Source organism: Ictalurus furcatus, chromosome 22 (genome assembly GCF_023375685.1).
Source record: "Ictalurus furcatus strain D&B chromosome 22, Billie_1.0, whole genome shotgun sequence".
NCBI classification, from domain to species: domain Eukaryota; kingdom Metazoa; phylum Chordata; class Actinopteri; order Siluriformes; family Ictaluridae; genus Ictalurus; species Ictalurus furcatus.
The window spans coordinates 3,498,059-3,519,378 of NC_071276.1; the positions used below are offsets into that span (position 1 = coordinate 3,498,059).

At 38.3% G+C, this 21,320-nt stretch overlaps 2 protein-coding genes across 3 annotated transcripts in view; both read left to right on the top strand.

Moving 5' to 3' along the window:
• LOC128599018 (deoxynucleoside triphosphate triphosphohydrolase SAMHD1-like) overlaps positions 1–21,320 on the top strand; it is a 130,607-nt gene that overhangs the window by 33,829 nt on the left and 75,458 nt on the right. Inside the window, exon 2 of the mRNA XM_053610337.1 lies at positions 8,573–8,644. The gene's annotated coding sequence lies outside the window, so the exon portion shown is untranslated. The remainder of the gene's footprint in view (positions 1–8,572; positions 8,645–21,320) is intronic.
• LOC128599017 (deoxynucleoside triphosphate triphosphohydrolase SAMHD1) overlaps positions 1–21,320 on the top strand; it is a 38,579-nt gene that overhangs the window by 11,630 nt on the left and 5,629 nt on the right. The window contains exons 1-9 of one of the 2 annotated variants that reach the window (XM_053610334.1): positions 8,931–8,990; positions 9,928–9,969; positions 12,193–12,353; positions 13,256–13,365; positions 19,134–19,201; positions 19,412–19,603; positions 19,994–20,094; positions 20,243–20,354; positions 20,452–20,543. In XM_053610334.1, the coding sequence (XP_053466309.1) occupies positions 8,946–8,990; positions 9,928–9,969; positions 12,193–12,353; positions 13,256–13,365; positions 19,134–19,201; positions 19,412–19,603; positions 19,994–20,094; positions 20,243–20,354; positions 20,452–20,543 (923 nt within the window). In that variant the 5' untranslated portion in view covers positions 8,931–8,945. Of the gene's footprint in view, positions 1–8,930; positions 8,991–9,927; positions 9,970–12,192; positions 12,354–13,255; positions 13,366–19,133; positions 19,202–19,411; positions 19,604–19,993; positions 20,095–20,242; positions 20,355–20,451; positions 20,544–21,320 lie in introns of those variants that run through there. The other variant, XM_053610335.1, reaches the window with a different exon arrangement.

Consider the following 21,320-nt stretch of genomic DNA (forward strand, 5'->3'; position numbering starts at 1 on the left):
ATATCACAGTTTTTTCATATCAGTTAGGCTACAGGACTAAATTGACTATATTAGTTAACAAGGGTCAAGTTGCTATATGTATATTAGTATAACTATAGTCACAATCTTGAAAAGTCATTATTATTCTGTGCTGCGACTCTGCAGCTCCTACTGAATGGAGCAGACGCTTTCAGTTTATAACGTCTGTTGAACATTCTCCAACTGAACTAAATGGTTTTTATTTATATAAAAAAAACAAAACGACATTGGGGCGGTGCTGCAGGAGGCAAGGGTAATCAGAACACCGTGTAACACCGACTATCATATGATGCCTTTTTTTGCAACTATCTGTCTCATATTAGCTCACTTTTTTCACCCATGATAATAAGGAAGCTGTCCCTTTTGCTGCCTCCTTCAGTTTTTCTTTAATTTTCTGCCATCTCTATCTGTTTGGCATTGTGTCTTTACTGACTAAATAACATGCATATACTATAAAAAGGTTACTTGCATGTCTGGATATTTAACGAGCTTGAGTAGCTAGTGCTTACTAACACATTGCCTCTCAATCAATTTGAAAACTACTGGCGATAAGCATATAAAATGCTAATATTTAGGAAAAACTTAGCAGAAGAGCTAGTGGTTTCAGATTAGCTGTCTGTCTGTTGACCCTAGACGCATCATTATTGCGTCATGACAACGAGGCTATCTGACATCAGATTCGAGTCAGAAAAATAAATAGAAAAATTCTCTGACATGCTTGTGATTAATTTGCTACTGTTGTGTGCATGCTCTCGTGTTAATTTGAATTCAAATGCTTTTTACATAATATAATTGTTTACTAATTAATGTTGAGAGGGGCACTTTTAAATAATTTAGAAAAGGGACATGGGCTCGAGCCCCCAGAGCCCCTGCCCCTCCCCCTTCTGCACGGCTCTGGTTTAGCATAATTTATTTTAACATAATAATTACTATAGGAGTGTCAGAATTTCACCAATTAACAATGTGTTCATGTTTTCAGATTATGTCATTGTGGGCAGTCAATTTTTTAACAAAGGTGTGCCCAGATCTTGTTTATTTTGATCTGCATACTTTAGGTTATATGTACACACCAACCTGTTGTGTGAGTTTCACAGCATCAGGGTGAGTAAGGTAAGCAAAACAAGCTGCTACTATATTGCAGTAGTCAATTCTTTACATTTGTTTCTTGATGAACAGTTTCATGGTTTATTATTAACCATTATTATTGATTATCAATCATTATTTTGTACTTCAGTAGTAAATAAAGATTGAATAGTAAAATAGCTTTTTTTTTTTTTACACATCTGTGCTTATGACAAATAAATAGATTTGCCTGCAACCATGTTTATTTATCTAGTTTAACCAAGTCAGTGTTTTGCTCCAAAAAAATTTTTGCAGTGCAGTTTTAATTATTTACAACTTATTTTAGCTTTTGATACATTTTTTTTCAAGTTATTTTAATGAATATACAGTAACAGCAATTTATGTCAGAATTTATAACAGAATAATAATAGAACATTTATTGCTCTACATTAATGATAATCACTGTAATCACTGATGCTATGGGAAATAGAGTTTCTTTTTCATGCAAACTGTCCATGATTTCTTTTACTTTGCTCATTTGAAATGTCTAATAGCAGTAAGATCATTTGTAGCAATTGAAACAATTACTGCATTGACTGCATTCGTGGCTGGAGCTCGCTGTGAAACATTACCTTTAGGTATGCAGTGCAAGCTGGTGCAACACTCTCACAAATGAAAAGTACAGCATTGATTAACATGTAAAATTCTAAATTGTAGTCATATAATTTTCACAAGTATATTGATTTTTAATCTTTTTAAAAATTGATTATTGTCAGGAAAAGGATTTAGAGCTTTGAATCATGACTGACTGGGCTACTATTTGCTAGCTCGCTGACACTGCTCAATCATGTACAAAGTGTATGTACAAAGTATATGTATAAGTAGCAAATGTAACGCACCAACTGAAAATATACTTTTTGTTGCTATTTTTGGATATTTGGAAAATATACGAATATACTGTTGACTCAACATAACCTGCTTGTTTGAGGAAAGGATTGACTAGCTAACCTTACCAAGCAACTTTGAGTGTTTGCTAAGGTCAATACTAAATTGTTGTGAAATTTAGCTAGTGTCAGCTGTCTTGGTTCATGACATCACTTCATTAATTATCATTGGTTTGATAGTTTCTGAATTATAATGTCAGTACAGCAACTTAAAGCAGAATAAGATATGGATACAGACCTGTCAAGAACTTCAGGTGTGTGTTGGAAAGTGTGTGTGCATTCATGAGGCTCGACTGTCATGTCCAAAACTGTCCACTGTCCACCTCCGTACAATAAAACTGTATCATTTCCGTACAATAAACCATGCCATGTTTATTGTACGGAAATATATTTCTGGATATATCAAGGTCAACTGAACTTGTGAAAATGACAGAACATTATTCCTAAAATTAATTTGGGGTGATACAACCCCAATTCCAAAAAAGTTGGGACAATGTATAAAATGTAAATAAAAACAGAATGCAATGATTTACAAATCTCATAAACCCATATGTTATTCACAATAGAACATAGAAAACATATCAAAAGTTCAACATCATGATGTTGTTCTCGCCTATCTAAACTGAGGAAATGTACCATTTTAAGGCAAAAAAAAAGGTCATTTTGATCTTGATGGCCGCAACATGTCTCAAAAAAGTTGGGACGGGGGCAACAAACTGTAATAAAAACTTGTTTGAGGGAAACCATTGTACTTAACTGTCTTCATTTGGCATTCATGCTGTGTGTACAATCTCAAGTGACCTTCATATCAAGACAGTGGAGTACTGTGTGTATTCAGAACATTCTAGCTAGGCTAGTTTTGCATATTATACTAAATGGAATTTTAAAAAAACATATTGCTGCTTTGAATGATCAGTTATATGCATCATTGTACCATAAGTCCAGTGAAATTGTCTTAATACTGAAAGACAATGTTTTCTTATACTTTTCTTTTAGTTTGCTTCAAAGAAAGAACTGTAACTTGAGTGTGCCTCTGCCAGTACAACCACATGTATGGGTGTTGAATTACCAACATGCCAAAGTGCCAAGTTGACATTTGGAACCAATCCAAAATATATATTTACTCTTTTCTGTGAAGATGTTCAGAAAGCTTAATAGTTCTTAGCTAGTATTTACTTCCGAGCAGAACATATTTTAATATAATAATTAGCCAATCAATAATAATTGATTTTTCAGATTTTCACAATCAAGGAAGTGTCCAGGATTGCAGATTATTTAATTGTGTTCAGTGAATTTTTCAAAAAGGTGTGTCCAGAGCTTGTTGATTTAGAAATGCTTACAGTATATTAGTCTATATATACACCTCAATCTACTGTGTGCGATTCACAACAACAGGCTGAGAAAAGTAAGCAAATAATTACAGCATTACTTTACTATATTGTATTCTTTATGTTTGCTTTTAACATTTCAATGATGAACAATTTTATTGTTTATTATTAACCATTATTTCAGTGATAAATAAATATTGATTTATTACATAAGTAATGAAAAATGTCAAATGTTTTTTTCACATTTATGTTTGTGACAAATAAATTACTTTCCCTGCAATCAACACATTTATTTTTTCTAGTGTAGAGTCAAGTTTTTTTTTGTTCCACATGTCTTTTAACATGCACTTTTAATAATTTACTTTATACGGGTTAACTTATTTTAATGACTATACGATAAAAAGGAATGAACTTTTATTCCTGTACACTGATAAAAATCACTGTGATCATTCACACTAGATAAATAGATTTCCCTTTCAAAGGGAACTTCGACGTTGCATTTAGCATAACAGTATGGGAGCGCCTTGCACGCGTGACAGGTATCTGAAGCATGTGTAAAATCATGCCTCTACTTATAGGCGTGCCATGATCAGGTGACGTGGCAATTAAGTGCATCGCATGATATATGTATGGCACCTGTGAACCACGCCACCAGCCTTATTATCTTCAGCGAGACTGCATGTCTGTTGTTTGTGTGACAAAAGAAAAAGAAACGCTTCATTTCTACTCTATATTTCTCAATATCTCTCAACTTTTCTATCCCTTTTTTAGAAAAAGAAAAGAAAAGAGAGTGAAAGAATGAGCGAGAGGGATTTCAGGAAGTGTGTTACGCCTTGCTCCCGGTTCATCACGGGAGGAGACGGACACGCTTTCTGCGTGAAGTGTTTGGGCATAGAGCATGCTACAGCAGCCCTCGAGGGGTCTGACTGTCAGCATTGTGAACATTTCACGATTAGGCAACTACGCTCTCGGCTTGCTCTCTTCTCGTCCGAAGGGGGTTTCAGAGCCTCGCGGTCCTGGGGTTCTTGTATGGATTTGGAAGAGGAGCCAGAGACGAGCGCTGCTCTATCTCTTGCTCTGTCTTCCGGGTCCGGCTCTCGGCCTGACAGAGCTCGCGTCGCGACTCCTCCTTCCCCTATGGAAAGCCGAAACACCCTCGCTGACTCCGAGGAGTCGGTAGAGGGTGCCATTGCACCAAAAACCGACAGCGGCTCTCAAGCATATAAAGAGCTGCTTGAGGTAATCACTAGGTGAGTTCAAAAGTTGAATATAGAATGGCCCGGGGAAGAGAAAGTGGCTCGTAGCAGGCTGGATGAGCGCTTCCTCTCCAGTGAAAATAAATATAAAGCTCCCTCACACCGCAGAAAACTCCCCCTTTTCCCAGAAGTGCATGAAGAGATATCACGCTTCTGGAGAAAACCATTCACTAGCCGTGTTTATAACCCTGCAACGTCTGATTACTCAGCCATCATGGGGAGTGAGCAGCACGGCTATGTAGCGATGCCAAAGGTGGAGGAGGCACTTGCGAGTCACCTCTCTCCATCAACGGCAGGTAATTTAGGGAGGCCAACTTTACCTTCGAAGCCTTCTTTCCACCTCTTTCAGAGGTGTGCTCGCCACAGTTGTCAGCACAGAGCAGAGACCAATGTTAGCGCAGGAAATAAGTTCCCTTTTGGACAAAGGGGCCATAGAACATGTACCCCGTTCCCTAAGGAAGGGAGGTTTTTACAGCCATTATTTCCTGGTCCGCAAAAAAGTTGGGAGTATGCGGCCAATTTTAGATGTGCGTCATCTGAACCGTACTCTTCGGACATACAGGTTCAAGATGCTGACGCTCAAACTTATCGTTTGTGATGATAGATCTGAAAGATGCATATTTCCACATAGGAATATGGCCCAGTCACAGGAAGTTCCTGAGGTTTGCGTTTGGAGAAAACACATACCAATTTCGGGTTCTTCCCTTTGGGCTAGCTTTATCCCCTCGCACCTTCACAAAGTGCATGGATGCTGCTCTGGCTCCCTTACGACTCCGGGGCATCCGTGTACTGAACTACCTGGACGACTGGTTAATTCTAGCACGATCCAGGGAACAGGCAGTTCAACATCAAGATGTTGTTCTCGCCCACATGAGGAGCTTGGGGCTCAGGTTGAACCTCAAGAAAAGTATGCTTTCTCAGTGCAGAGGACAACTTTTCTAGGGGTTATATGGGATTCTACTACGATGAGGGCGTTTCTATCCCCAACACGTGTACAATCGATCCTATCAACTTTGAGCAAGATAAAGCTAGGTCTGGGCATCCCCTCCAGCCTTTACGAGAGGCTGTTGGGCTTTATGGCAGCAGCAGCCAACGTCATACCGTTGGGCCTATTGCACATGAGACCGTTTCAGTGGTGGCTGAAAAGTCGGGGGTTTCATCCAAGGATGAAACCTCTGAGAGTAATCAGTGTCACGCGGCGATGCGTATGTGCTCTGATTATTTGGAGGTACCCGCAGTTTCTAGCCTCAGGTCACACTCTGGGGGCATCCCCTTACCGCAAGACGGTAATGACAGACGCGCCCCTCACGGGCTGGGGTGCAGTCTTAAATGGCTGTCCAGCTCACGGTCTTTGGAGCGGCCCTCATCTGGAGTGGCATATAAATCGCCTAGAGATGCAGGCCGTATTCCTAGCACTGAAGTTCTTTCTTCCTCAGTTGAGATGTCACAATGTGCTAGTTGTGTCAGACAACACAGCTGTGGTCTCATATATCAACCACCAGGGAGGGTTACGTTCACGCCCCCTGTTCAGGCAGGCGCAACTAATCCTTCTCTGAGCAGAGGGAAAGTTCTTGTCAGTGAGTGCAATGTACATTCCAGGCAGCCGGAATGTAGGGGCAGACATCCTGTCGAGGCAGGGGCTGAGGCCCGGGGGTTGGAGGCTCCATCTACAAGTGGTGGAGTCCATATGGCAGAGGTTCGGACAAGCAGAAGTGGATGTGTTCGCCTGCGAGGAGACAACACACTGCCCGCTGTGGTTCACCCTCACTCCTCCTGCACCATTGGGGCTGGACGCCATGGTGCACATGTGGCCGAGGTCACGTCTATATGCCTTCCCCCGATCACTCTGCTCCCACAAGTTCTAGCGAGAGTTCGCCAAGACCGTCTACGTCTGCTGCTAGTAGCACCTTATTGGCCAGCTCGGATATGGTTCTCGGAGATAATGTCCCTGCTCGATGGCACTCCTTGGGAGAGGGTGATTTATCACCCTCGGCCAGAACTATGGAAACTGTCGGTCTGGCCCCTGAGGGGCACCAGCCCATAGATTCTGGTCTCACAACTGAGGTTGTAGAGACCATGTTAAACGCTAGAGCACCATCCACAAGGAAATTGTATGCGCTCAAGTGGCGGCTTTTTGTCTTGTGGTGTGAGGAACGTCAGCTAGACCCAGTGAACTGCGCAATAGCTACAGTCCCGGAGTTCTTACAAGAACGTTTCTCAGCAGGGTTGGCTCCTTCTACAATCAGGGTTTACGTGGCCGCCATTTCGGCCAGCCACACCCCTGTTGATGGAGCCTCTGTGGGGCAACATCCTCTAACCTCAAGGTTCATGCGTGGTGTCAGACGGCTGAGGCCCATCTGCAGGCCGCGAATACCTTCCTGGGAACTTTCTGTGGTCTTGGAAGGTGTGTCAGGGGCCCCATTTGAGCGCTTAGAGTCAGTCTCTGAGAAGCTTCTGACTCTAAAGGTAGCTCTTCTACTGGCCCTGACATCTCTCAAGCGAGTGGGAGATCTACAAGCTCTCTCGGTTGCCCCCTCCTGCCTTGACTTTGCCCCTGGAAAAGCCAAGGCCTTCCTGTACCCTAGGCCGGATTATATTCCTAAAGTGCCTACATCGGCTGCCCACCCTGTGGTGTTGCAGGCCTTCTGCCCTCCTCCGTTCCTCACACCGGAGCAAGAGAAGATGCACCTGCTGTGTTCAGTAAGGGCTCTCTGTACTTACGTCCACCGCTCCGGCCAGTGGCGTAAGTCGGAGCAGCTGCTGGTCTGCTTTGGTGGGGACAGTAAAGGTGATGCTGTGTCAAAGCAGCGCATCTCTAACTGGATAGTGGGAGCAATCTCTATGGCTTACGAGGTGCGTGGTCTCGCCACGCCTCTGGGCATAAGAGCTCATTCCACTAGGGCGGTTGCCTCCTCGAAGGCTTTGTCCAAACGGGTATCCTTGCAGGATGTGTGTGCGGCAGGCAGGGTGGTCTGCGCCACACACATTCATTCGTTATTACAGCCTGGATATTCATTCCACCCTGGGCTCGAGTGTCTTGCAGTGACCCTCGGGCTAGGGTATTTTTGAACAGGCCGTACCCTCGGTATGATGGAGTGGGTATTCCCGTTCCCATACTTTTATGCCAAATGCAACGTCGAAGTTGCCTTTGAAAGGGAACGTCGGGGTTACACATGTAACCCTGTTCCCTGAGAAGGGAACGAGATGTTGCATAGCATTGTCATACCAGGGCAGGCCTGTGAATTGCGTCTTCACTTCAGATAATAGAGGCTGGCGGCGTGGTTCACAGGTGCCATATATATATCATGCGACGCGCTTAATTGTCACGTCACCTGATCATGGCAGGCCTATAAGTAGAGGCATGATTTCACACAATTTTGTGGAAACCTGTAAATGTTTTCAGCTGTTTTGGTCATTTCAAATATCGAAATCTAATACCTTAATCTAATATCTAATATGTTAAAGTCAATTAATTTCTATAAGAAAACCAATCAGAGGCACTAAAATACTATGACACGAGCTGATTTTTAAGGTAGCATTAAGCATATAAATATTGCATATTTTTTTGTTGCTATATTGACAATTTCCCATAATCCCGGTCAGGTTAAAAATGGTAAGTGAAGTTACTGGCAATTACACAAAGCGTAAACCAGTTTCTTTATATTTTCACCACATGTATTATAGTTTAAACATTGTTATATGTTTAAAAGGTAGCATAAAATTGCTGACTGTTGACTGTAAAGCAAACAACTATAAACATATTTATTTCATTTAACATAAATGAGACATAACCCAGTACATTAGCTCATTTCTCTGATGATTTTAAAGAAAGCAAATCAGAATTGAGGCAGGATACAACATTTACATTTTACTTTTGTTTTTCTAATATTTGTTTTTATACCCATAATGACACCTCTTAAAAAAACTGAGCTCTTCCCCTCATTTATTGTGTATTTGCTCTTAGACTTGTCATTTCTCTGAAACAAGATATTTAGGCTTGAACAAAAAAGGGGAAGAGTTGGCAGAGCAATCAGAGGTAAGGATTTAGTAAAAGTGCTGGAATATATATGTTGTAAGGCATGCCAAAATTTAACAGAATAATATGTATCAAGATAAGCTCAGCAGGGTTGTGCAGAAGGATCCAGCGCTGCCCTGAAGAATAAAGCAGTTACTGAGAATATATGAATACATGAATGAATATAGCTATTTTGATCTCAACAGATGGAGATGTTGTATAGTGGTTTAAGATACGTATGTGCTGAACTTTGGGCATAGACTTTTGTGAATTATATAACATATTTACCTTAATTTTGTTCCCTTATCTATTCAACTGAAACATGGCTTCAGGTTCGGGGCAAAATATGGCTACAGAAGGGTACAAGGTGAGAGGTTTTGTAGACATTTTTATTACATTGTGGGGTGTTAGCATTTTATCACCGCACAACACCTTAATAACACTATACCCACAGTGAAGTTTGGAGGTGGAAGCATCATGGTGTGGGTCTGTTTTTCATCACATGGTACTGCCTAACTTCATATAATTGAAGGAACGATGAATGGAGCTCTTTACCAGGAGATTCTTGAGAAGAATCTGCTGCCTTCCACCAGGATGATGAAGATGAGACGTGGGTGGACCTTCCAACAGGACAACGATCCAAAACATACAGCAAAGAAAACTCTCGATTGGTTTCAGAGAAAATAAATCAAGGTGTTAGAATGGCCCAGTCAATCACCTGACATGAATCCAACTGAACAAGATTTAAAGACAATATGTTTAGGAGAACGGGCCAAAATTACACCTGAATACTGCGGCTGATTAATTTCTTCATACAGGAAGCACCTTGAAGCGGTCATTACAAACAAAGGCTTCTCCACAAAGTATTAAATTAATTTCAGTTAGCGTGTTCAATACTTTTTTCCTGTGTCATTCTTCTTTATTACATATTACTTTATTTATGGATTCGGTGTTTGTATTTCTTTTATATATGTGGATTTCTTGAGTTAATACCAAAGTCTGGTGAAAATTAAATTTTCACCAAAAAAACGTTGACGCATTCAATACTTATTTTCCCCACTGTAGCTTTTTTGATCACAAACATATAGAAAAGTTATATAGTAGTTTAATATACATATGTTTACAGTACATATTTATATACACCTAGCTGAACTTGCACAAATTGTGTTAAAGTTTAATAACGTTTAGCTTAATACATAATTAAACTATTTAAATAATTAAACTAATTAAATAAATAAACTTTAGTTTAATAAAGTTTCCTTAATTTTGTTTTTTCTTTCCCTGATCTACTGAATTAAAACAAGACTTCAGGTTCAGGAGAAAATATGGCTACAGACAAGTACAAGGTGAGAAGTTTTATAATTACATAAATTCTATGTTTATTACTAATGTGATGGTTAAGCTCTTTCTGGCTGGCTAGACTTACATTTCAGAAATATATTTGTTGAGGCTTAGCGATGAAAAACTTAAAACACACTGAAACTTAAAACATACTAAAACTTAAAACACACTGAAACTTAAAACACAATGAAAAAAATTGCATATTGACATAAGAACTAGATACATTGTCAAGTTACTTCACTTGCAGCCAAGCAATTTCATATACAAGGCCTAGAATTGCAGAAGTATTTGAATTGCATTCCTTTGTACCTTGGTGAGTGGTCTTTTCTTCTATATTATGTATGAGTGATTCTGCCCTGCATTTAACTAGTTAGTTACTCACTGCTCTCTGCATACAGAATGTCATCTCTACAGTCAGTGGGAAGTTGAACTTTTTTCCCCCCTGCAGTGTCAGTTGCTTCTTTGTACTTTATTTTCAATGTACAGTGAGTGGCACATATAGCTCAGTGATTTCACTTTTGAATATTTCATATTCCCTGCCGAACAACTTTTAAATGAAGCTTAAGCTCACAGCCAGCATGAAAGAGTGGGTATATATATTTTTGCCCTACCAGTTTATGCCAAACAAAAAGTGGGTAGACACTAGAAACCATGCTATAAAATTTGTGCTCATGCAGTCAGTGTCTGAATCTCTTAGAATGTAAAGAGGGGCACCAGCTGGAGTATTTTCTCACTACCAATGTCCTAAACCAGTTCAAGGAAGTTGTGTTTGACTCAGATACTCCCTGTCCTGATTTTTATCCCTATGTCAACACGTTATATGTTCAGCTGGAAAAAATTTTCCTGGCTCAGCGTTTAATCTGACCCAAGCCAGTCTAAACAACTTGGTGATTAGCCACCAAGCACAGTCTGAGTACAAGATGATTAGATAACTTGGCAGTAGATTTGGCTCAACTGGGAGCAATGATCCAGTAGCAAATGTCTGTACATCTCAACATAGCCCTCTTTTGTAGCTCAGTGATTTGACTCTTTCTCTCCTAGTGGAGCACAGGTCACCCAATATAGCTCAGTATTCAGTAAACTTTCCCAACTCAACTGAGCATGATGATAAACACCAACCCTGGTCCCATCTTCCAATGCCTACAGGTGGTCCAGCTGCCTTGACCTACCTTTAGGCATGGGGTCCATTCACATGGGAAAGGGGAGAGGGGGCTGAGAGAGCGTGGGGGGCATTGTTGGCTGTGGTTGAAGCCTAGTTAAAAGATCCAGCACCAGTGGCAGTCTCAGCTTCATGCTACAACTGGTGATGGCACCTTCTGCAAGGCGTAGGTGATTAGGGCCAAAGATAATAGTGAGACCTCAAATAAATGAACTCTGTTGACATTCATTCATGTCTGATTGAGTCTCTCTCTGCCACTGTTTGCATCTGGGTGGTAAAAGGGAGAACTTAATGCCACTTCACTTCAGCAATGTCTACTGAAACAAACTCATTGTCAGTAGTGATGGCCATATGCTAAAGAGTGATGCCAAGAAGTCTATCACTACACAGACAGTAACTGACACAGTGGACACTAATTCTGGAAATTTTGTATAGAAATCATAGAGCACTACAAGGAAGCATTGGTGCAAGTATCCAGATGAATTTGTGACCAAGCCCCACAAGACTCTATATCAGATAAGAGGGACAGTGGAAGGGGTGACCCAGTCTTCCCATTAACCAGAAGGTTGTGCAATACCTGAACAATTGTATCCACAATGTGTTCATTGTATCCACAATGTGTTCATTCTGTTTGTTTGTTTACTTACATCCTTAGTGCTCCTCAACCCATACACAAAATCCTTCATAGCAAAAGTCTTGCGGCATTAACACTGAAATCCCAAATATAAGCGTGTCAATAAATCAGCGCTGTTGTGATCAAGCTTGGATCTGTAGGGTGTTTGACTTTTATCAACAGCTACATGTAGGTACAAAGAAAATCAGTGCTACACAAACATTTGTGAATCAGGAAATAATTATTAGTTTGGTTTTGGCCTATAAAAACATTTACACATAGCTTTACTAAGAAACTATGAGGAGACGAGCTGATTATTTTGTTGAGCACCTTCATAACATTAGAATTAAATATTGCACCTTTCAGGCAGTGAGACATTTCAACAGTACTGGACATAACATTAATGGAATTAATGTTGAAAGTGGTGTAATGAAGTGAGGACACTTTAATTCGCAGATCTTCAATGACTCTGTCCATGGCCATATCACGATGCATCCTCTGCTGGTTCAAATCATTGACACACCAGAATTTCAGCGCCTGAGGAACATCAAGCAGCTGGGAGGAGGGTATTTTGTCTTTCCAGGAGCTTCTCACAACCGATTTGAACACTCCATTGGGTAAAAAATGTCAACATTTTCATACTAATATCAAACTATGTTAGGTGGAAGTACAGTGCTATGAAAAAGTATGTGTGATTTTTTCTGTTTTGTGTATCTCTCATACTAAATTGTTTCAGAAAAACAATCTAAGATAAAGACAAAGGCAATGAACCAATGCATACTGTAGAAGTAAGTCCTAGTCCTAGAAGTAAGTGAAAGCCTGATCTACAGTTATCGGAAGTGTTGGGTTGCTGCTAAAGGTGGCACAACCAGATTTTAAGTTTAAAGGGGCAGTTAGTTTTTCGCACTGGTGATAGGTGTGGGTTTTTTTGTTTGTTTGTTTTTGTTTTGCTTCAATAAAAAATGAATAAATCAAAATTGAATTGAGTGTTTACTCAGGTTGCCTTTGTTTTGTGTTGTATTTCATTTAAAGATCTAACACTATTTAGTATGAGATATACACAAAAAAAATCCAGAAGAAATCAGGATGGGGCAAAAACTTTTTTTCACAGAACTGTACTGGTAGCTGATGTAATAATAATACTTAAAGATATTTTGATGATACATGATCATTCATTTTATCATAATTTCTAGAAAGTTAATGGACCAGGAAATATAAGGATAAAGAAAGAAAGGAAGAAAGAAAGAAAGAAAGAAAGAAAGTGTAATTAATACAGTCAGCTAACAGTTGCTACTCAGGCTTAATTATACAGAGGATAAAGTTAACCTTTCTTTGAATGAAAACTATGATACACTAACAATAAATTTTTTAAAAAATGTAAATAGTTGGTCATTGATCTTGTTACTAATCTAGATTGAATTTCTGCTGATCTACATAATATATCCAGCAAAATCATTATGCAATGTCTTGCAATATTGATACCACACAATAATCAAGTAATAATATTACATATTCACAGCGTGGCTCATCTGGCAGGGAAACTCGTACAAAGTCTCAGAGCTCAAGGAAATGATATAACTGAGAAAGATGAACTCTGTGTTCAGATTGCAGGATTGTGTCATGACCTGGGTGAGTTATTCAAAATTCATTAAACTGTAACAACTGACTTGTGGCACAACACAAACCAAACAAAAGACACACAATTATCATCTGTATATCTGTGTGATTTACAATGCATTGCATAAGTATTTACCCCTTGAACATTTCCACAATTTGTAGTGTTACAAGCTGAAACTGAAATGAATATACAGTATCTCACAAAAGTGAGTACACCCCTCACATTTTTGTAAATATTTGATTATATCGTTTCATGTGACAACACTGAAGAAATGACACTTTGCTACAATGTACAGTAGTGAGTGTACAGCTGGTGTAGCAGTGTAAATTTGCTGTCCCCTCAAAATAACTCAACACACAGACATTAATGTGTAAACCGCTGGCAACAAAAGTGAGTACACCCCTAAGTGAAAATGTCCAAATTGGGCAAAAAGTGTCAATATTTTGTGTGGCCACCATTATTTTCCAGCACTGCCTTAACCCCCTTGGGCATGGAGTTCACCAGAGCTTCACAGGTTGCCACTGGAGTCCTCTTCCACTCCTCCGTGATGACATCACGGAGCTGGTGGATGTTAGAGATCTTGTGCTCCTCCACCTTCCATTTGAGGATGCCCCACAGATGCTCAATAGGGGTTAGGTCTGGAGACATGCTTGGCCAGTCCATCACCTTCACCCTCAGATTCTTTAGCAAGGCAGTGGTCGTCTTGGAGGTTGTGTTTGGGGTCGTTATCATTCTGGAATACTGCCCTGCGGCCCAGTCTCCGAAGGGAGGGGATCATGCTCTGCTTCAGTAAGTCACTGTACATGTTGGCATTCATGGTTCCTTCAATGAACCGTGACTCCCCAGTGCCAGCAGCACTCATGCAGCCCCAGACCATGACACTCCCACCACCATGCTTGACTGTAGGCAAGACACACTTGTCTTTGTACTCCTCACCTGGTTGCCGCCACACATGCTTGACACCATCTGAACCAAATAAGTTTATCTTGGACATGGTTCCAGTAATCCATGTCCTTAGTCTGCTTGTCTTCAGCAAACTGTTTGTGGGCTTTCTTGTGCATCATCTTTAGAAGAGGCTTCCTTCTAGGATGACAGACATGCAGACCAATTTGATGCAGTGTGTGGCGTATGGTCTGAGCACTGACAGGCTGACTCCCCACCCCTTAACCCTCTGCACCAATGTTGGTAGCACTCATACGTCTATTTCCCAAAGACAACCTCTGGATATGACGCTGAGCACGTGCGTTCAACTTCTTTGGTTGACCATGGCGAGGCCTGTTCTGAGTGGAACCTGTCCTGTTAAACCGCTGTATGGTCTTGGCCACCATGCTGCAGCTCAGTGTCAGGGTCTTGGCAATCTTCTTATAGCCTAGGCCATCTTTATGTAGAGCAACAATTCTGTTTTTCAGATCCTCAGAGAGTTCTTTGCCATGAGGTGCCATGTTGAACTTCCAGTGACCAGGATGAGGGAGTGTGAGAGCGATGAAAATGGCTTATTGGGCCCAATTTGGACATTTTCACTTAGGGGTATACTCACTTTTGTTGCCAGAGGTTTAGACATTAATGACTGTGTGTTGAGTTATTTTGAGGGGACAGTAAATTTACACTGTTACACAAGCTGTACACTCACTTTATTTTACATTGGAGCAAAGTGTCATTTCTTCAGTGTTGTCACATGAAAAGCTATTATCAAATATTTACAAAAATGTGATGGGTGTACTCACTTTTGTGAGATACTGTACGTATATGTCGGTATAATGTCTGCTTTTTTGTTAATTAATCTATGTGTAATGAAAATATTTAGCACCTTCAAATATTAGTGTAAGTTAAATCCAGTTCAGATGTAACACTGCAAAAAGTGGGAACATTTCAAGGGAGTGAATATTTATGCAAAGCACTGAACTTTACTTTTCAATGGAAAATGTCAGAATGTAGTGATTCATTTCTGCATCTTAACATGAAATAAATATGGTGAATTAAACATCAAGATGCTTTGCTAAAAGCAGACACTGGTGGGACTATTTAAGGTGTTGTAGAATTCTTCTCCTGGTTTTTTCCTCTGGTGTTCTTTGATTGGCTTTCTGATGGTGTACAGTAGTAACTGAGGGCCTAACCTGTGTGGAGCAGCACACACTAAATAAGCCTTTACCTGCAGAAGGGTTCCAGCTGCATTTATGTTATATATATATATATATATATATATATATATATATATATATATATATATATATGCAGAATTACATGCAAAGCAGGTAAAACTTTAAGACAGAATGAAAATAACATTATGGCATTCAGGTGAAATAGCCAAACAAAATTTATGGAATTTAGGAAAAGAGTTACTAAGATTACTCAAAACCTCAAGTATAACATTAAAGGCAATTAAAGGCAGTGAGAGTAGTTAAAATAAAAATAAAAAACCTACCATAAGACTATAAAACAAGTATGTTTGGATGACCTGCAACTGCAATTTATGAATAAGTCACTGGAAGTCTGAACATGTGTGGAATATTTCATTAGGAATCAGCCTTGACATAACAGTAGTAAGGCATCATTTTGAAAAAGCTTCTTATTGTTTTCAAACTCTAAAGCATAAGACAGATTAGCTTCATCATATTTCAGATCTTGGTAAACTGTATAATTGTACCTTTAACCGATGGAAATGGCTTGGAAATGCAATTCAAAATTAATACCTCAACATTGGTCATACTAATTCGCACACACAATCACTGTTAAAAAAATGATGTTCAGACTTCATAACATCAGCGCAGAATTAATGAATCTGCATTGACATGGACCAGTATTTTGCAGCATTAGAGACACCTCAAGTTAGGACAGTAGTGGCTCAGTGATTAAGACTTTTGATTGGAAGGTTGAGAATTCAAATCCTGGCACCACAAAGCTGCCACTGCTGGACCCTTGAACTGCTCAGTTGTGTAAATGAGGTGATTTATAAGTCACCCTGGATAAGTGCATCTGCCAAATGCCATAAATAAAATGAAGATGCCTATGAATCTCATGGACCCTGTTAGTAAATCAGCTTACTAATTTTTTTTTTGCTAATGTTATTAATTTTGCATGTTTTACACACGAAACGATGACATGCGTGAGTGAAAGGCAAGATGCAAGTGTATAAATCAATGATCGTCATCATAATTCCAGGCATGGTCACAGACAGGTAGCGACACACAGGGATAATCCATAATTGGTAAACAGGAAGGCAAGCACAGATAGAGTAACAAAAAATAATTAGGCAAGACTGGATCAAGGGATCAAAGGCTTAGACTTAGACATATGCTTAACATAACACGATAAGACTGCACACTAAAACTAAGACACACGAGGATATAAATAGGCAAACTGATCAGTAACTGAAATAAAACAGGCGTAAACATTAAGGACACAATAGGGAGATCAATGAATTATAAGACATGAGTGGAGATCACAACAAAATCTACATTACAATGTAGACAAAACATAGAAATAGTGGTACTTGCACTGGGAAGTAGGATATGGCCTGAGAACTGCAGCATGAGAGCGGAAATGTTTTCACACATTTTCCTTTATTATAACAAAGAGCAATTATTTTCAAACGGGTTATGTTAGTAGATACGATTTAGATTTTTTTTTTATTAATCAGTTAAAAAGTTTGTGCCTTCCTTTTGGAAAATTCATTTATTCATTTATTCATTCATACACTCTACACTGAAAGTATTAGAATGGCAAAGACAATTATTTTGTTTTTGCTATACACTGAGGAAATTTGTGTTTAAGATAAAAAAGATAAATATGAGACAACAGATCAGAATTGCAGGCACATTTTTTTTTAACCCACACATTTCTCAAGTGATCAAAAATACTGCAACATGTCACTGACAGTCACATGTTTTATTGTTGCCCAGGTGTGTCATGTTAGATTGATTGTTTAAAGAATTAATAGGTCTGCGTGTCTACTCTTGGTTTGAGACCTGGGTGTCACCTTTGAAGACTGCATTTGTTGTTAAAATGGATAAACCAACATAAAGATCAGAGAGCTATCTATGTAAGAAAAGCAAGCCATTTTGAAGCTGAGAAAAGAAGGAAAATCAATCAGAGCCATTGTACAAGCATTTCGCATAGCCAGTACAACAATTTGGAATGTTCTGAAAAAAAAAAAGAAACCAATGGTGTACTAACAAAGAGAAACAAAAAACAAAACATACAAGCTCATTGGTCAAGCATGGTGGAGGTAGTGTCATGGCTTGGGCTTGCATGGCTGCTTCTGGAATAGGCTCACAAATCTTTAGTAGTGATGTAACTCATGATGAAGCAGAATGAATTCAGACGTCTACAGAAACATTTTGTCTGCTAATTTACAAAGAAATACATACAATCTAATTGGGAGGAATCATGCAGCAAGACAATGATCCAAAGAACACTGGCAACACAACAATGGACTAAATTAGGGGGGAAATTGAAAGGTTTTAGATTGGCCAAATCAATCACCAGACCTTAACCCAATTGAGCAGCACTTCTTGAAGAGGAGACTGAAGGGAGAACCCCCCCCCCCCCCCTAAAAAAATAGAATAAATAAGTAAATAAATAAATAGAATAAAATAAACAACTACTGAAAGAAGTTGCGCTACAAGAGTGAAAAAGCATCAGAAATGAATAATTAAACTGCTTCTTGATGTCAGTGGGTTGCTGTCTTGATGCAGTTAGGAATATTCAACCAAATAAGTGTCATTTACTTCAATTTATTTAAAGACTATGTGCTCCAATACTTTTGCTCACCTAAAAATGTGCCATGTTGTAAATTGTTTAACACATCTTGGCGTAAATATCAGGAAATGAAAGTTCTGATCTATTGTCTCATTCCTCTTTTGATCTCAAGCCCAAATCTCTTTAGTATATAGCAAAAACAAAAGAATTGGCCTTGCCATTCCCATACTTTCAAAGGGGACTGTATTTAGTAAACACTTTATCTTTGTGGCAGTGGATCTGGAGTCTATCCTGGGAAGAGACACTTTTTTGTGAGGCTGGCATATACACAGAAACCAAGTGAAACCCCAAAGCAGATAGTAACCATGGCTCAGGATCCAAGATCTGTGTGGATCATGCACGCACAATGAAACACATCATTATTCCTGACATATAAAGTATGTTATAATCCTGTCAGATACAGGCATATGCAGCCTTCAAATCAGAATCCTCGTTTATCAATGTTGTTTACATAAAAATATGTACAGAAATTGTGTGCAAATTTTTGAAAGCTAATTATTTTTAAAAAATATTTTCGATTGATCATGCATTGGACTGCTGATTAATTTAAAAAGAAATTCATTACTATTTTTTAAAATTAAATGTAATTACTGTTTAAAAAAACATATTTGTGATTACACTCCAATTCCATAAAAGTTAACAGTGTTAACTTGTTAACATCAACGAAAGGTTTCCTACATTTTCTCAGGTTTATAAATAATGTCATTTTCTTTCTTTCTTATACAGGGTGTACAAAAAATCAGGAACCAATGAGAGCAATGATAGTACCAAGAACTACCAAGATTTCAACAATTTCATCCAATGTTCGTGCCAATTTTCAGCAGTAAGGAAAATGGCATTAATAAGTGTCAAAATCACATATATGTAGTTTACCTCCCATTGGTTCCTGACTTGTCTGACACCATGTACATATTGCTTGTTTGACTCTTGTGTAATATCCTGTTATATTCCTTAAACATTATTTCATATTATTAGTAAATCTTGAATAAGGATTTAATTCTTGCCTATTTTTTCAATTAAGGTCACGGCCCTTTTTCTCATCTATTTGAGGTTTTCATGAAGAAGGTAAAACCAGAATTGAAATGGAAGGTAAAAAATCTAATATTTTACATGTAAATCAGTAAAGTCGATAATTACCTTTTGCCTTTAAGAAATATTTCTCATTTTTACAGCATCTCAATACATTTTAAGTGTGAGCAAATCAAAGGTGGCGAATACCATCTAATCCTTGTACAACCATATAAATGTAATACCTTTAATTTTATAACCTATTCCTTTCTTTTTGTTCTCATGGAGTAGCATGAAAAGGAATCCGTCAAAATGTTTGAACAGCTGATCACCAAGAACATCGGAAAGAACAATAAAACAATTAAGAAAATCATGGAAGATGACCATAATTTGGAAAAACATGACATTAAGTTTATCAAAGAGCTCATCTATAGCGGAGAAAGGCTTAATTCAGCTGAAGATACCAAAGAGACTGAAACTGAAGTATGATTATTATGACTGATAATAATAATAATAATAATAATAATAATAATAATAATAATAATAATAATAATAATAAATTACTTTAGTATTTGATGAAAATGATAAAGTTGTCGAAACAAAGATTTAATATACATTAAAAACGATGAATATTAATATTTATAATGAATAATAATAAATAAAGTATTATAACATATTTATTATTATATTAAAATAATGCATTATTTAAATAATATATAAACAATATTAACTAAAATAATCACTAATAAACACTTATTTACAGATATGTACTGAAGACTCAAATATTGGGTTGTGTCTGTATGATAAAAATGAAATTAATATGTTGTTATAGCTATGTTTATTGTATTTTATTTATGGTTTTATTTAATGCAGAAACGAGACAAACAAAGACGCAAGGACAATCCCTACTTATATGAGATTGTGGCCAATGAACGCACAGGTATTGATGTCGACAAAATGGATTATTTCAGCAGGTGAGTTGTGGACTTGTAGACTTGTGCTTGCACTCATTGCTTATGTGTGAAGTGCATGTTTGCCCTTATTTTATTATGTACAAAGTTTATTTTCCAATACATGTAGGGACTGGTATTGTAGATGCTATATTTATATTTCCTCTTCCAGAGATTGCCTCCATCTGGGAATGAAAAGCAACTTCTCCCATGAGCGTTATGTGATGTTTGCACGAGTTTCCACCAACGCTGAAGGTGAAAAGCAGATCTGCATGAGAGATAAGGTAAGTGTAGAATCACTTCTATTATAAAATACATTTATATTTGATAAAACATTCTGATATAAAACCATACTGAATATTTTGTGTGTGTGTCTTTCAGGAAGCACTGAACATGTATGAACTCTTTCATGTCCGCTACCTGCTTCACCACAATGCCTACCAACACAGGGTTACGGTGGCAGTTGAAATGATGTGAGTTCACCTTTACAATCAGGCCATACTACATTATCATATGAGATTTAAGCAAAGATAACTGCATAATGCCAATTTCTTCCCTTTCATTTAATTACAGTTCGGATCATATTTACCTTATGCTTATTATAAGTTTATCTTGCCATCAATTTTCTCTGAATTTCCTGCGCCACTGGCAGGGACAACGTATTTCTCTTTATAGGCCATGTTGACCCTTCGCCATTCATAACATTTATGTTTCTGACCATGAATCTTAATTTTTGACTCATCACTCCAAATTATTTTATTCCAGAATTCTTGAAGTTTCTCTAGATGCTTTTTGCATATTGCATGCGGGACATTTCATGGTGGTGGCATAAAAAAATGGCTTTTTTTCCTGTTAACTTTACCATGTAGCCCATTTTTGTTTAGCATCTCCTTATTGTACAGTCAGAAACAGCCACCCAACTCTGTTTCAGATTAGTCTGTTGCCCTGAGAGTTGCTTGAGGATTTTCCTTTGCATCTCGTATAATTTTCTTTGCAATCATGTCACAAATTTCTACCTGATCTCACCTTGGTATCCACAGAACCACTGGTTTTTACATTTCTTTATGGAAGTTTGAATAATGCTGATTGGCATTTTCAACCCTTTGGATATATTTGTATAACCTTTTCCTAATTTACAATGTTGAATTACTTTTTCTCACAGATCATTTGACAGTCCTTTTACTTTCCCCATATTTTAGTATCCAGCAAATTGAGTACAGGCATAGACTAAATGCACAAGGTTTCCCTAA